The sequence below is a fragment of the Brassica napus genome, chromosome A5 (assembly GCF_020379485.1).
Source record: "Brassica napus cultivar Da-Ae chromosome A5, Da-Ae, whole genome shotgun sequence".
Taxonomy (NCBI): Eukaryota; Viridiplantae; Streptophyta; class Magnoliopsida; order Brassicales; family Brassicaceae; genus Brassica; species Brassica napus.
In genome coordinates, this window is record NC_063438.1 from 23,183,116 (window position 1) to 23,196,412 (window position 13,297).

Here is a 13,297-nt window from a genome sequence, read left to right on the forward strand (position 1 = left end):
CGACTTCTCATTGGTTAGTAAATATATTCAGTATTCACAAAGCAACCGAAGTTATTTAACTACTCGAAAACTGCACGTGAGCCTCACGTGTTAGAGTAGACAGTGATTTTTAGAAATTGCGATTAGCCACCACACATTTGCAATCTCTCAAAGATACTTTGCCGGAGAAGATGGGTTTCCTCGTCGGAGCCACTTGCTTCGCTCCGTCTCCTCCTCTACCGACTCTCCATTCTTCTTCTTCTTCTACGTCGCAGTTCCTGCTTCTCCGCTCCAACAATGTCGCTATCTCCAAGCGTCGCCGACCACCACCATCGGCTTCTCTACGCCGTCAAGATGCAAACGACGGCGATGTTTCCGTCAAAAGAAGAGATTTTGTCCTTATGGGTGTCTCTGTTCTTCCGTTTTTGCTGTTCCGATCACCAGCTATGGCTGATGAAAGTGAGTTATCAGTTCTCCTATGCTGCTACTGCATTGGAGACTTCTCCTCAAGTTCTAGGGTTTTACTCTTTTAATTGTTTTTGTTTCATTCCTTTTAGGAGGAGACAATGAGATTAAGACATCATCGAAGCTTAATCAACAAACTGAGGTTTTTGTTTTTTTTATTAACTCTCTTAGACCTTCATTGAATCAAGAGACCTCCTTTGCCCCCCACAAACTAAACTTTGATCGTTCTGTTTCGATTTATTAGGTTGCAGTAAGTGAAGAAGGAACATCCCCAAATCCGTTTCTGTCTCTCTTAAACGGTCTTGGAATCTTCAGCGCTGGTGTTCTTGGTGCCCTCTATGCCCTGGCTCGGCAAGACGCACAAGCTGCTGAAGAAGCAATCGATTCTGTAAGCTCCTCTGCTAATACTCTTTAACAACTGTTGTGAAGTGTTCTTGTCGGCCTTTGATTACTCATAACAGTTCTATCAGCAATAAGCTATTGTTTAGTCCCATGGAGAAGTTTCAAATGGTTTTAAACATTTAGTTTTGAGCTTCTCCTTTTGTTTGTTTCTTTAAGATTTGATTTTTTTCTTACTTAAGCTACCAATGACCGTTAAATACAGCTAAAGAACCAGTTGAAAGACAGAGAAAGAGCATTGATTACCAAGGAGAAAGACTTTGAAGCAAGACTGCAGTGTGAACAGGAAGAGCGGAACAAGGAGCGTAAAAAGGCACAAGAGGATCAGTTGTCATTGATCAGCCAGTTGAATTCTGCAAAGGAGGTGGTGACAGGATTAGGCCGGGAGATAAGCAGCGAAAAGAAACTATGTGAGGAGCTTAGAGTTCAAATCGAAGGTCTGCAAAGTAATCTATCAAAGGCTGGTGAAGACAAAAAGGCACTTGAAACAACGCTTAGTGAAAAGCTTGATTTGGTTAAGGAGCTACAAGATCGGATCAACTCACTTAGTTTGGAGTTGAAAGATAAGGAAGAAGAAACTCAACGCATTAGCACATTACTGGCTGCAAAGGAAGCAGAACTGGAGAAACTCAGCTCTGCTTACACTCAAACTAGCCGAGATCTTGCTGGAGCAAGATTAGAGATCAAACAGCTTAAAGAAGAAGTCACAAGAAGTCAAACTGAGTTGGACTCAAAGAACTCTGCCATTGAGGAGCTGAGCACTAGAATAAGAACTTTAGAGGCTGAGAAAGAGAGTTACATCCAAAAGCTTGATGAAGTCTCAAAAGAGTACAATGCTTTGAAATTGACTTCTGAAACGCGAACAGCTTCCGATGCAGAGGTCATTAGCAGGAAAGAGCAGGAGATTCAGGACCTAAAGGAAAAGCTGGATCATGCGCTAAAGGCTGTAAATGAGAGTAAAGACAAAGTTGCTGACCTTACTGAGAAGTACGAAGACTCTAAGAGAATGCTGGATATAGAAATGACTAGTGTAGAAAACTTGAAACATGAGCTTGAAGGAACCAAGAAAGCACTCCGGGCGTCGAGAGATCGTGTCTCTGACCTGGAGACGCTGCTGGATGAGTCGAGAGCTTTGTGTTCAAAGTTTGAATCAGAGGTTGCTGTTATTCACGCAGAGTTTCATAAAGCTAAGGAAAGATATGAAGAGAATCTTGCCGAGGAAAGAAGAAACAATGAGAGTTTGGCTAGCAAACTTGCAGTGGAGAAAGATCATCTGAAGAAAGCTGGAGAAGAGCTTGAAGAACTGACACGTGAAGTGGAAGAATCTTCTGTCAAGAACCAGAGCCTCCAGAAGGAACTAGTGGAGGTTTACAAGAAGGCCGAAACCACTAAGAAGGAACTGGAAGAGGAGAAGAGGACGGTTTTGGCATTAGACAAAGAGGTGAAAGCAATGGAGAAGCTGATGTTGATGGAGAAGGAGGCGAGGAAGTCCCTTGAAACAGAACTCGAAGAAGCAGTCAAGTCCTTAGATGAGATGAACAGAAACACATCGACGCTGTCGAAGGAGCTTGAGAAGGTGAATAGCCATGTCTCGAGTTTGGAAGACGAGAAAGAAGTGCTTCAAAGATCACTAGAAGAGGCGAAGAAAGCATCAAACGAAGCTAAGGAGAACGTGGAAGACGCACATAACCTTGTGATAAGTCTAGGAAAAGAGAGGGAAGCGCTAGAAAAGAAAGTGAAGAAACTAGAGGAGGACTTGGGCTCTGCAAAGGGAGAGATACTGCGTATGAGGAGCCAACAGAGTTCTGTAAAAGCTGTGAATAGTACAGATGATGAAGAGAAGAGTGATGATAAGGTTACTGTGAAGAAAGCTGTTAGGAGGAGAAAGAGCAGTACCAGTTCTTGAAGAGACAAGGTTATAATGACCAGAGCTTGTATTATATCTTTTGTGTAAATTTTGACAAGAGGCAAGTGGCTCCAGAGTTTCATCATTGAGATCATTTCATCAATGGTGTTACGGAATATAGAGTGAGAAGATCAAATGCTTTGTGTCAGATGTCTAAATTGTGGTTTCATAAAATATTTTAAAGATGAAAATTACATTTTATTGTATAATTAAAACCGAAACCTATTCAAGGAGTTAACAGCTAGCACCAAAAATTGTTTCTAAAGAGGCAGGCCTTGTCTTCAGAAACAACCATTAAGGACAAGTTCACAAATTCTCCTTTAGAAGTTTAAATCATGGCTGGCCATGAGCTTTCCATGTTGATGAGAGATCAGAAACAGCTTCACCAACTGTTAGATAAAGTCCACTCAGCCCCAATGACTCAATGATCTTGGACTTGTGTAGCTTTTCCATAACACTCCCCACAGGATTCACCAGCACAAGCTGTTTAAACAAGTGAAAGCATAAGTGTTCTACTCTCATATGTATGATCTTTGTTTAGAGGTCAAACCTGAAGTGATTGCTTCTCCAGCCGCCTCCTAAGTTCAAACACCGCTTCAATCCCACTTGTGTCTATGGAAGACACAGCTGAAACAATTCCAAAAAGGCATAAGCTAAAGAAGATTGGTCGAAAACTCATGATCATACCTTCAGATGAGAACAGAACTTACCTGTCATGTCAAGAATAATGCACTTTAAGTTTCTATCATTGTTTTCCTTGATCCGATTTTCCTCTTCCCTGGTCCATCTCAAGATCCTACACAACCATAAATTCATTTCGATAAGAACAAAACACAAAACCATAACAAGAAATAAGTTATTTAGTTATTTTGACTAACCTTTCTTGTAAGTAAGTGCAGTTGGCGAAGTATAATGGAGATTCAACAGCAAGAATTAAGAAACCAGGGACTCTTGAGGCTTCTCTGTATCTTTTAAGACTCTGATATATCTGAGTCCCAGGGATGTTTCCGAACTCTAAAGTGTTTGGCCTTGTAACATGCAACAAGATCTTGATAATTGAAACTCCCACCTGCAACAAGAAGGTATCAAACTTAGTAACAAACAACCTGAGTAATACTATGAAGAATAGGTGTGTACTCACTGCTATTGCTAAGCCAAGAGGCACAGAGACAAAGAGAACGCCAAAGAAGGAACACATGCAAGTGAAGAAATCGAATTTGTCAACTTTCCAGAGCTTGTAAGCCGCTTGGTAATCAATGAGGCCTATCACAGCGGTTAAGATGATGGCGGCTAGGATCAGATTAGGAGTGTAGTAGAAGAGTGGCATCAGAAACAAAAGGGTCACAAGAACTGCTGATGCCATCACAATGTTTGAAACTGCTGTTCTCGCTCCAGCGTTGACGTTTACTGCAGATCTTGAGAAAGACCCTGAAGAAAACAAAAAGGTGTGGTAAAAAAACTTTGTTACTTGAGCCACAAGGTGAATGAGCTTGGTTTTCAAGTTAGGTTTTTAACCTGTTGTAACATAGCAAGAGGTGCAAGAACCAGCCATGTTCATAAAACCTATAGCCATCATTTCTTTGTTCCCATTAACTTGATAGTTCTTTAGAGATGCAAAGGTTCTCCCTACAGCAATCCCTTCCTGAAAAAATCAATCAAGGCCAAAAGCTTAGCACTCTAGTACTTAACTCTGCAATTTACAAAGGAGGCAAAGATTTTTGAAAAGCTTACTGTAAGGGAGAGAATCCCTGTGATGATACCAGTCTTGATGGCAAGAGCAAGATGAGCAGCACTAAAGTACAACATGTTTACTGAAGGAGGATTCAAACCCTTTGGCAGATGGCCAATCTGCATCAAAGATTGAATCTCTGTGAGTCTTAGTCTTCCCAGTCTCAACAAGTCTGGTTAAAAAATGTACTTACAAAAGAGATGGCATGAGTCTTGTCTCTGATGAGGTATACAAGAAAAGTTGAGATAACAACTGATGCCAATGGTGATGCAGCTGATATCCAGAAAAGTTTTGGCTTCCTCATGCTCTATATAATCACATAACAACAACAATACAGTAAAAACTCTGTAAAAAATAATTGATTTTACCGTATACACTAATTAAATTTTTGAAATTCGACTTTCACGTTAATTTAATTGTATTATTTGGTGTATATAAAATATATTTTATAAAATTTAAAATAATTTTACTAATTATAAGCAAAATATATTGAAATGTTAAAAAAATATTGAGATAATTATATTGTAAAATAAATCAAATAATAAAAAGCAAAATATATTGAAATGTTAAGAAAATATAGACATAATTATATTGTAAAATAAAGAAAATAATAAAAAAATTTGTTTGTACTTATAACAAATATATATATATATATATATATATATATATATATATATACAAAATTTATTAATTTATGATTTCAACGGAACCATATATTTCATAAGTTTTTAAAAATATTATTATCTTATTATTTTAAAGATTTGTGTCATATTTTGGACCGGAGAAATTTATTAATTTATAATGTTTATTAATTTATCGAATATTAATTTATAGAGTCTACTGTAATTGCTAAATATTCGATATTGCGAAATGCCTAAAAAAATTTCAAGTACTTACAATGTGTCTTGTGGTTAAGAGAATGATCAAGAAGCCAAGACCCATCACAATAGTTTCCCATGACCACTGTAATTGTAGTAAGTAGCTTTATTAGATAAGGATCTTGAATTCTAGATGATGTTTTTACTTTTAGTAGTTAATAATATTTATAAAGAGGAAAGCAATGGTTGACTTACTTCGGATCTAGTGTTGATAACAGAGGACATGACAGGAACAAATTGCATTTTGCCAGTGAAGTGAACGATTCCAAGAAGACCCTTAAGCTGTTGAAGTGACACAATCACTGCAGCACCAGCAGTAAAACCAACCAATGTTGCCTTTGACAAAAAGTCAATCACAAATCCCAGCCTGAAAAAATAAAAAAATTAAGAAATATAAAATATTAATCAAATTTGCTGACCAGGAAAAAATGAACAGTGTGAAACCACTGATAAGTAGAAGGAAGCATCATGGAGAGTAGGACATTAGTACATGTCACTTGTCACTATCAAATCAAAAATATATAGAATCTTGGTCTTTTTACATATAAAATGTTATAAACTATATGCATCATGACAAATTCCCCTTTCGTTTTCAGTAATAATTCAACAAAAGTGGCTCAAGCAAAACTCTGAATATATTCTACACTAAGAATACTAAACTCCAACAAGAGGCTAAAACTACATATTCTTTCACATGACGATTACATATTCCAAAGATTAGTTTAGCGTTTTCGGTTAAAAGAGTGTGAAATGTTTGGGGGTAAGATTCGTACCTGAGAAGGCCAAGGGAGGCTTGGAAGAGGCCAGCAAAGAAAGTTGATGTGAAAGCCAGTTTGAGATATAGTATTGAGTCTTGTGTTGGAGAAACACTTTCACTTAGCATTGAGCCCATGACAAGTGATGCTATAGAGACAGGACCAACTGCCAAATGCTTAGAACTCCCAAGAACCGAGTATATAAGTGGCGGCACGAAGCTTGAATCTGCATGCAGCCACAAGAATGATTAATTAAAACGATTTAGTTAATCACACTGATTAGTCTGTAATTAGATGATCGATACTTACAAAGACCAACAATGGGTGGTAAGTTTGCTAGCTTGGCATAACTGATTCCCTGCAATATAAATTTCAAAATTAACACAATTTTTTTTGTAGAACCAAAAAGTTAAAATAATATTTTGGAAGATTCTAAGAGAACCCATTATGAAATTAACTAGATTAAAGGACTGTTTACTTAAACTTATTAAAACATTGAATAAAACATGCAAACAAACAAAAAACTATTTTTTCTTTCCAACCAGTCATCCCCACACTAGTCAAGTAGTCAACGATTATATGACAAAATATTTTTAATTACGCCTTTTTATTATCTTATCACAACATATAGAAAAATTCTATTCTTTATTTTTTTTTTTTCAAACTTTATAAATTGGTAGAAAAAAAGGAAATAAAATATTCACATCAAAACCAGCAAACAAAACAAAAGAAAAATCATATTCCTAATAGAAAAAAGATGTTCCGAGTTGTAAACCTGAGGGATAGCGAGACTGGCAATGGTGAGTCCAGAGATAACATCAGACCTAAAAAGCTTGAGATCGTACTGAGAACCCCATGTGAATATAGGAAACAAGCTTTGTAGACCAAGAATGACTTTGTTTCTCCATGTCTGGTTTCTAAACCTCTCTAAAGGATCATCAGGGAAGAAAACATCACCAAAACGCTTTTTCAGTTTCTGAAACGTTGTTTTCTTAGGTGGTAGACATACGCTGTGTATCTCCACGACAGTTTCTCTCGCGTTTGCAGCGGTCTCGTTGTTGGGAGATGACATGTCTTCTATTCTGTTCGTGCCATGACCCATTGGTTAATAATGATAGATTTTATATGAAGGATTTTTTCTGACTGAATTTTTTATACGAAGGGTTCTTGAAATATAGAGACGCAGAAAACACTTTTGGTGTGATTAATGTTTTGGGATTGCGTTGTTGTAAGATTTTTTGTGAGGGAAGATGTTATAATTGTTCTCTGTATTTATAGACACTTGGCTGTCAAAGTGGGGGTAAAGCGGTTTTTGTTTAATGTTTGAGATTACAGGGTAAATGCGTCATTTATCCACTCAAGTGAGTAAAATACGAAATATTATAACCGCGTGAAGGAAATACAATCTTAAATAAATCTCAAAACAGATCATATTTTCTGTAGAGCCATTGCATATGAACGAGAAAGAATATGAAGATTGAGACAAGGTGGAATCAATGGGATTAAAATAAAGTATATAATGAAACTTGATTCAGAGAGGATTGTTTTTGTCTGACCTGGAGTTTATCAAGAGTGATCGATGACAGAAAAAAAAAAATCTTCCACTATTTTGATTCAAAAAGAGTTTATCATTTGCAAAATTATTCAGAGGTGGAGATTTTGAGGTGTGATATACATATTGTTAATATATATACTAATAAGACTAGTAAAAACATACATATTGTTAGTATATATAGTAGGAAGGAAAAAAATATATTGTAGGAAGACCCATATTGAAAATATAAAAACATTCCGTATGTAGCATTTTGAATATTATATATTTCCAAATCATTTATATTTCTTGATTTTTCATCATTCAAACAATTGTGTATTTGTGTAAGTCAAAGTAATTCAAGCACAGTTATGGTAGTTAATGTATATACATGTGTATGGTGTTTAATTTTTGAAGGACTTTCTGGCAAGTGTATGTATGCATGTCTGATAGTAACTTATAGTAATTTATGGTAGTTAATGTATTCGTATTTTGGTCAACGTTTGTTTGTAAATAAGCAACTCAGTATTTTGGATTAGATTTCTTATGAGAAAAGGAATTGAAAATGTAAATAATTCAGAGGGTCATTCTTTCATGTTCGTCAGAGAAAAATGTTTCGATGTGTCTTTCTTTACACAATTCAGTATCAATATTTTTTCTAAAAGACTTATCGGACAATAGTGTTTGCGTGGATCAAATCTGAACGTTGATGGGGGGGGGGGGGAGGGGGGGGGGGGGGGGGGGGGGGGGGGGACGGACAGTTGACTTTTGCATCAATTTAACTTTTAAGAAGAAATAATATTTTTCTTCTGTAGTTAATGATATCGAACGTTAAATATTATAGAGCTCTTAAACAAAAAGAAAAAAAGAAAAAGAGACACTGGTTACAGAGATTCCAAGTTTTTTTTTTTTTTTTGTCAACTGAAGTTTTATTAAAAAGTCTATACAAACCAGGTCCAACAAGACCCAAAGAAAACAACAACAGAAAAATAACATAAAGGTCCAAGAAGGGTAAACCTAGATAGAAAGAAAGAGATGAGTCGCTCACTATCCACACGTCAAAATACGAACAGTCGAAAACACGTGTTGCTTTACAGATAACCCATCACCAATCTTCACCGACGGAGAGGTCTCTCGACTGAACTCCGACAAGTCGCCGGAAGTCAATCAAACTGATGGAAGAACCACTCAACAGAGCAGCCAACCCAAAAGGACCAATCTTCAACGCCATAACACATAACCTCACCTACGAGAATAGAAACAACCACAACCAATTGATCTCCAAAATCCCATTATCCTGCTTTAAAAAATCAGTCATCTTTAATGATAAGAAGAAGCTTGAAGATGAGTAAACCCTAAACAAAGGGAGGATGAAGCAACGGGATCCAAGATCAAAAGAGGGCTGAGACTTTAGAGAAACTACTAGAGGCGAGGACAAAAAGAACATAAAAAACTCCGGAAAAGACCGGAGAAGAAGCCGGCCGACGTCACCGAGGAACTAGTCAACGTCGCCAGAGTCAAAAGCCGGACGACAATCTCCGAGGATATGGAGCTTCGCCGGAGTCGGATGCCGGTCGGATGAACCGAAACCGGAGAACAAAAAAGACTATCTCTCTCACTCTCAAAACGAGCTCTAACCCATCTGAAAGATTTTTAATTGGTAAGAGGGGAAGAGAGTTCGAGAGAGATTTCTCTCTCTAGGAGAGGAGAGAGATCGTATCTTTTTTTTGTATGATTTCAAAATTAGATTCCAAGTTTATTCAAAATTACTTTTGCACCAATTAAAAGTATATGTGTTCCAATACTATAAAAAAATTAAACGCACCTAATTCATTCTTCTTTTGGTGTAATCCTAATTCATTCTTATCTTCTACTCCCTCCGTTTTTTTTTAATATAAGTCGTTTTAGAGAAATATTTTTGTTCCAAATTATATACCGTTTTCGGTTTTTATGTAAAACTTATTAATAATTAATGTTGTCTGACCAATGATAATATATCCTCTATTTTTTTATTGGTTAAATTGTGGTTAGGTAAATAATTAATGATGTTTTAGAAAATATAAGAAATTAATGATTTTCTTAATCTATGTGTAAAACGACTTATATTAAAAAAACGGAGGGAGTATTATTTATAAAATTAATAGTAGCTAGAGCCATTAAGCTCTTATATCTTTAAATATACATGCATACATATTCAGATCCCTGCTAATATATATGAGATCTTATTATTGACATGAAAATGTCAAATGTTTTGGTATCAATTTTTGAATTGATCACTACCTGAGCCTTTCTAACTTTCATGTTACTAAGCAGTCATTGAACAAAGCATTAACGATAGATACAGTTAATTTATCCCCTAATGACTTGGTCTTAATAGGTAAACCTGCTTCCTCGTTTACCACTCTGACTTGTAGTTGAAACAAAAAGGTTAAAGGTGGCGCAAATAGATCGTAGAACACATGATTAGAACTTGAAAAATCATAGATAGTTTATAGTCCCCCATTGTTGATTTCTTGTATATAAATTTTTATATTGGAGGTGATTGGTAGTTGCTGTAGATGCTGTCCACAGCCCTATTATTTCTACAGCACCAAATTCAGAGCAATCAAGCTTTAATTTTTTTTTTTGAAATGACAGCTTTTGAAATAACTTACAGCTGTACAAGTGCTCTGCAGAGCCAAATATCCAAAGCAATTGTTTACTGCTTTCCATAAAATTTTACAGCAATAAAATCTAAAGCCACAGCAAAAAGTCTACATATTTTTTTCTACAGCAAAAATTTTAAAGCTACAGCTATTACCAATCAAACCCATTGGGAGTGATTGGTAGTTGCTGTAGATGCTGTCCACAGCCTTATTTATTTCTACAGCACCAAATTCAGAGCAATCAAGATTTAATTTTTTTTTTGAAACTACAGCTCTTGAAATAATCTACAGCTGTACAAGTGCTCTGCAGAGCCAAATATCCAAAGCAATTTTTTAGTGCTTTCTATAAAATTTTACAGCAATAAAATCTAAAGCCACAGCAAAAATTTTACAGATTTTTTTCTACAGCAAAACTTCTACAGCTACAGCCATTACCAATCGGATCCATTATCTCTTATTTTTTTCTAATTTTCAAAGTTACAAAATTATTAATGTCTTTCCTGGACCGTTTGTATAAAAAATATTATTAAAATCACCCTTTCAGTAAATTGTAGTCTTTCTTACTTCTAGTTGATGTTTTGAGATTTTATCGAGTTTCAGAAAAAAAATATCAGTCCGAAATGTTGAGCCAATAATAATGTAATGGCCGGGTGTTCTTTTTACCAATACTGCTTTCTACTCAACATTGGTCAAAATTTCTTCGTGTATAAATAGGATTAAAAAAATTATAATGAATTAGGCCTTGATTAAACTTTGGTTGGTAACTTCCGTTCATGTTTTGTCTTCTAAGCACACTGGGTTATTTCAATAACGAATGGAGTTTTAAGTTAATCATGTAAGAAATATCGGTACAGAAATATAAATTTATTAGAATGGATTAGGAAAATCAAAGAAAATCCGATTAAGACCGACATCTACATGGATATATATAAGATTATAATAGATATTTGTAATCTAAGAAAACGTATCTTCTAAATAGAATTTGACTGGTATGATTTGTATGTCTCAGTCTGTACATATAACAACATAAATAAATAGCGAGTGGCATAGATACAAAAATATGAACCACTGGGAGAGCTACATCTGGATTTGTAAGATTCTTTCTCTCTATTATATCTTGCTAAAGCTAATACACACTTTAATTATCATCAGTATCTACCCTTCCAATCTCTGTCGCTCTATCATGCGAGTTCTTACTTCTTTTTTGGTTAAGAGTAATCTATTACTCGAGATTCGATTCAGTTAGTTTTAAACTATATTGATCATTATCCATCGATATGAACTTAGGCAATATACGTAACATCACATGAACTCTGGGTATTATCTATCTCATTATTGTGCAATATTCGTCGTGTAGTTATTTCATCTTTATAGTGCGCTCGGTTGCAAAATAAATGGCCTGGTGAAAAAAGTTACGGTAATTAGTACTGATGCACTTTTTGCAGGGGCGGTCCTGGGCACAGCGGACTGAAACACCGGCTTAGGGCCCCCAAAATTTTTAAAAAAATTTACATAAGAAGGGGCCCCTAAATTTGTAAAAAAATTTCTTTTTTTAAAACTCTTACTAAACTGTTTTAGGCCCCCAGCATCTCAGGGACGCCCCTGACTTTTTGGTTTTAGTCACATATCTAACATGTGCTAATTAATTTTGCTAACTGTTTGGATCGTATTATAGTTGACATTAAGCTAAATACAAAAAATAAGGGGAATCCACTACATCTAACAAAGGCACGAGTCACTCGACACGTTACAATTTTAAAAGCATATCAACTAAATTAGTAGTGAACAAAATGAGACTTGGAAATTAGAATAAACTGCATATATAATGCAAAGGGACAAGGTGGAAGAAAGAAGAAGGCCAAGAAGAGAATCTAGAAGAGAGCACGAGGACGCGACCTCTCTCGCCACGCGGCAAGAAATAGAGGCGCCATTATTCCCATTTACTTGTTAAGTTAGATTCTTCTTGCTTTTTTTTCTATTTATTTATTTCTTCTTTTGGAAATTATTGGAAAAAAAGTTAAATTCTTATATCTTTCTCCCGCTGCGTTTCTTTTGGTATCGTCTCATATTTTGAAAAAAAAGATCAACTGTTAATTTCTTTTGTTTTAGACTTTTAGTGCTTTGTAAATTTTATTTGTTTTTATAAAATATTTTTTTATCAAAAGCATTTTCAAAAAAATAAATATCGCTTAACTCTACGTCTTTTCTGTTAAAATAAACAGTAACTAGATAACACTTTCCATGTCAAAAATTTGAATTCTCGTTATACTTACTCTATATATATAGTAAAAAGAATTGTTGAGAAACTTCCAATTTGTACGTCTTAATGTTAATGTAGAGAACTCCGATCTCTATCCAGAGCCAGCCCTTGGACCAAGCCCATCAAGCACTGGCTTCCGGCCGCCAAATTTATCAAAATATTTCGGCCACAATTTCTTAGGTGTCTTTGTGGTATAGTGGCTTAATGTTGACATTTAAATGTGGCTGGTCTCGGATTCGATTTTCTTAAGTCACAATAATTTTTCTTTACTTTACAATAAAGTTAAATTAAGTAAACAAAAAGAAAATTCTCGTTAAACCTAAATTAATCATTTTTTTCGTTACTGTTACCGTAAAGCTCTAAACTCTAAACATATCCTTAATTGATACTATCATCTTCCTAATTCCTATCCTATAATCCTATTACTTGAATCGTCGCTTATTTTGTAAACTGAATTGTCATCTCCTCTAGTTCTCTTCTTCTTGATCCATCGTGGTAAATTCATTATTTCATACTTACGTAATAGAATTTTGTTTGTTACTTTTAAAACTTGTCAACTTCTGTTGGCGTTGTAGAGTTAAATATATATATATATATATATATATATATATATATGTATATATATATATATATTTACTCATGATTATTTATAGCATAGCCATTGATTTTTTAATCGTTGCAGAAAGATGGGTCCTAAAAGAATTAGAAAAGAGATGGAAGATGCTGTAAAAGAAAAAATAAAGAAAAGAC

At 35.2% G+C, this 13,297-nt stretch overlaps 2 protein-coding genes across 2 annotated transcripts; one reads left to right on the top strand and one right to left on the bottom strand.

Moving 5' to 3' along the window:
- Window positions 1-84: 84 nt before the first annotated feature.
- Window positions 85-2,982, top strand: LOC106452233 (MAR-binding filament-like protein 1). The gene is made up of 4 exons (XM_013894290.3): window positions 85-438; window positions 537-586; window positions 689-832; window positions 1,049-2,982. Exons 1-4 carry the CDS (start codon window positions 171-173, stop codon window positions 2,747-2,749), a joined length of 2,163 nt encoding a protein of 720 aa, XP_013749744.3. The 5' UTR covers window positions 85-170; the 3' UTR covers window positions 2,750-2,982.
- On the bottom strand, window positions 2,900-8,026 carry LOC106452236 (probable sulfate transporter 3.4). Its single transcript, XM_013894293.3, has 13 exons — window positions 6,887-8,026; window positions 6,421-6,469; window positions 6,130-6,337; window positions 5,552-5,723; window positions 5,376-5,441; window positions 4,672-4,785; window positions 4,481-4,597; window positions 4,265-4,391; window positions 3,891-4,177; window positions 3,628-3,818; window positions 3,460-3,545; window positions 3,300-3,376; window positions 2,900-3,232 (listed from the first exon to the last, which is right to left on the bottom strand). The coding sequence occupies exons 1-13, from the start codon at window positions 7,211-7,213 to the stop codon at window positions 3,083-3,085; spliced, it is 1,971 nt and encodes a 656-aa protein (XP_013749747.2). The 5' UTR covers window positions 7,214-8,026; the 3' UTR covers window positions 2,900-3,082.
- Window positions 8,027-13,297: the final 5,271 nt, after the last annotated feature.

What these genes read in the sequence shown, in the direction of transcription:
- LOC106452236 (XM_013894293.3), bottom strand. Translation starts at nt 7,213, where the DNA reads ATGGGTCATGGCACGAACAGAATAGAAGACATGTCATCTCCCAACAAC. An exon ending in GCCTCCCTTGGCCTTCTCAG is followed by an intron (nt 5,724 to 6,129) that starts GTACGAATCTTA and finishes TTATTTTTTCAG; the next exon opens with GCTGGGATTTGTGATTGACT. An exon ending in TCTTAACCACAAGACACATT is followed by an intron (nt 4,786 to 5,375) that starts GTAAGTACTTGA and finishes GTGATTATATAG; the next exon opens with AGCATGAGGAAGCCAAAACT.
- LOC106452233 (XM_013894290.3), top strand. Translation starts at nt 171, where the DNA reads ATGGGTTTCCTCGTCGGAGCCACTTGCTTCGCTCCGTCTCCTCCTCTA. An exon ending in AGCTTAATCAACAAACTGAG is followed by an intron (nt 587 to 688) that starts GTTTTTGTTTTT and finishes TCGATTTATTAG; the next exon opens with GTTGCAGTAAGTGAAGAAGG. An exon ending in CTGAAGAAGCAATCGATTCT is followed by an intron (nt 833 to 1,048) that starts GTAAGCTCCTCT and finishes CGTTAAATACAG; the next exon opens with CTAAAGAACCAGTTGAAAGA.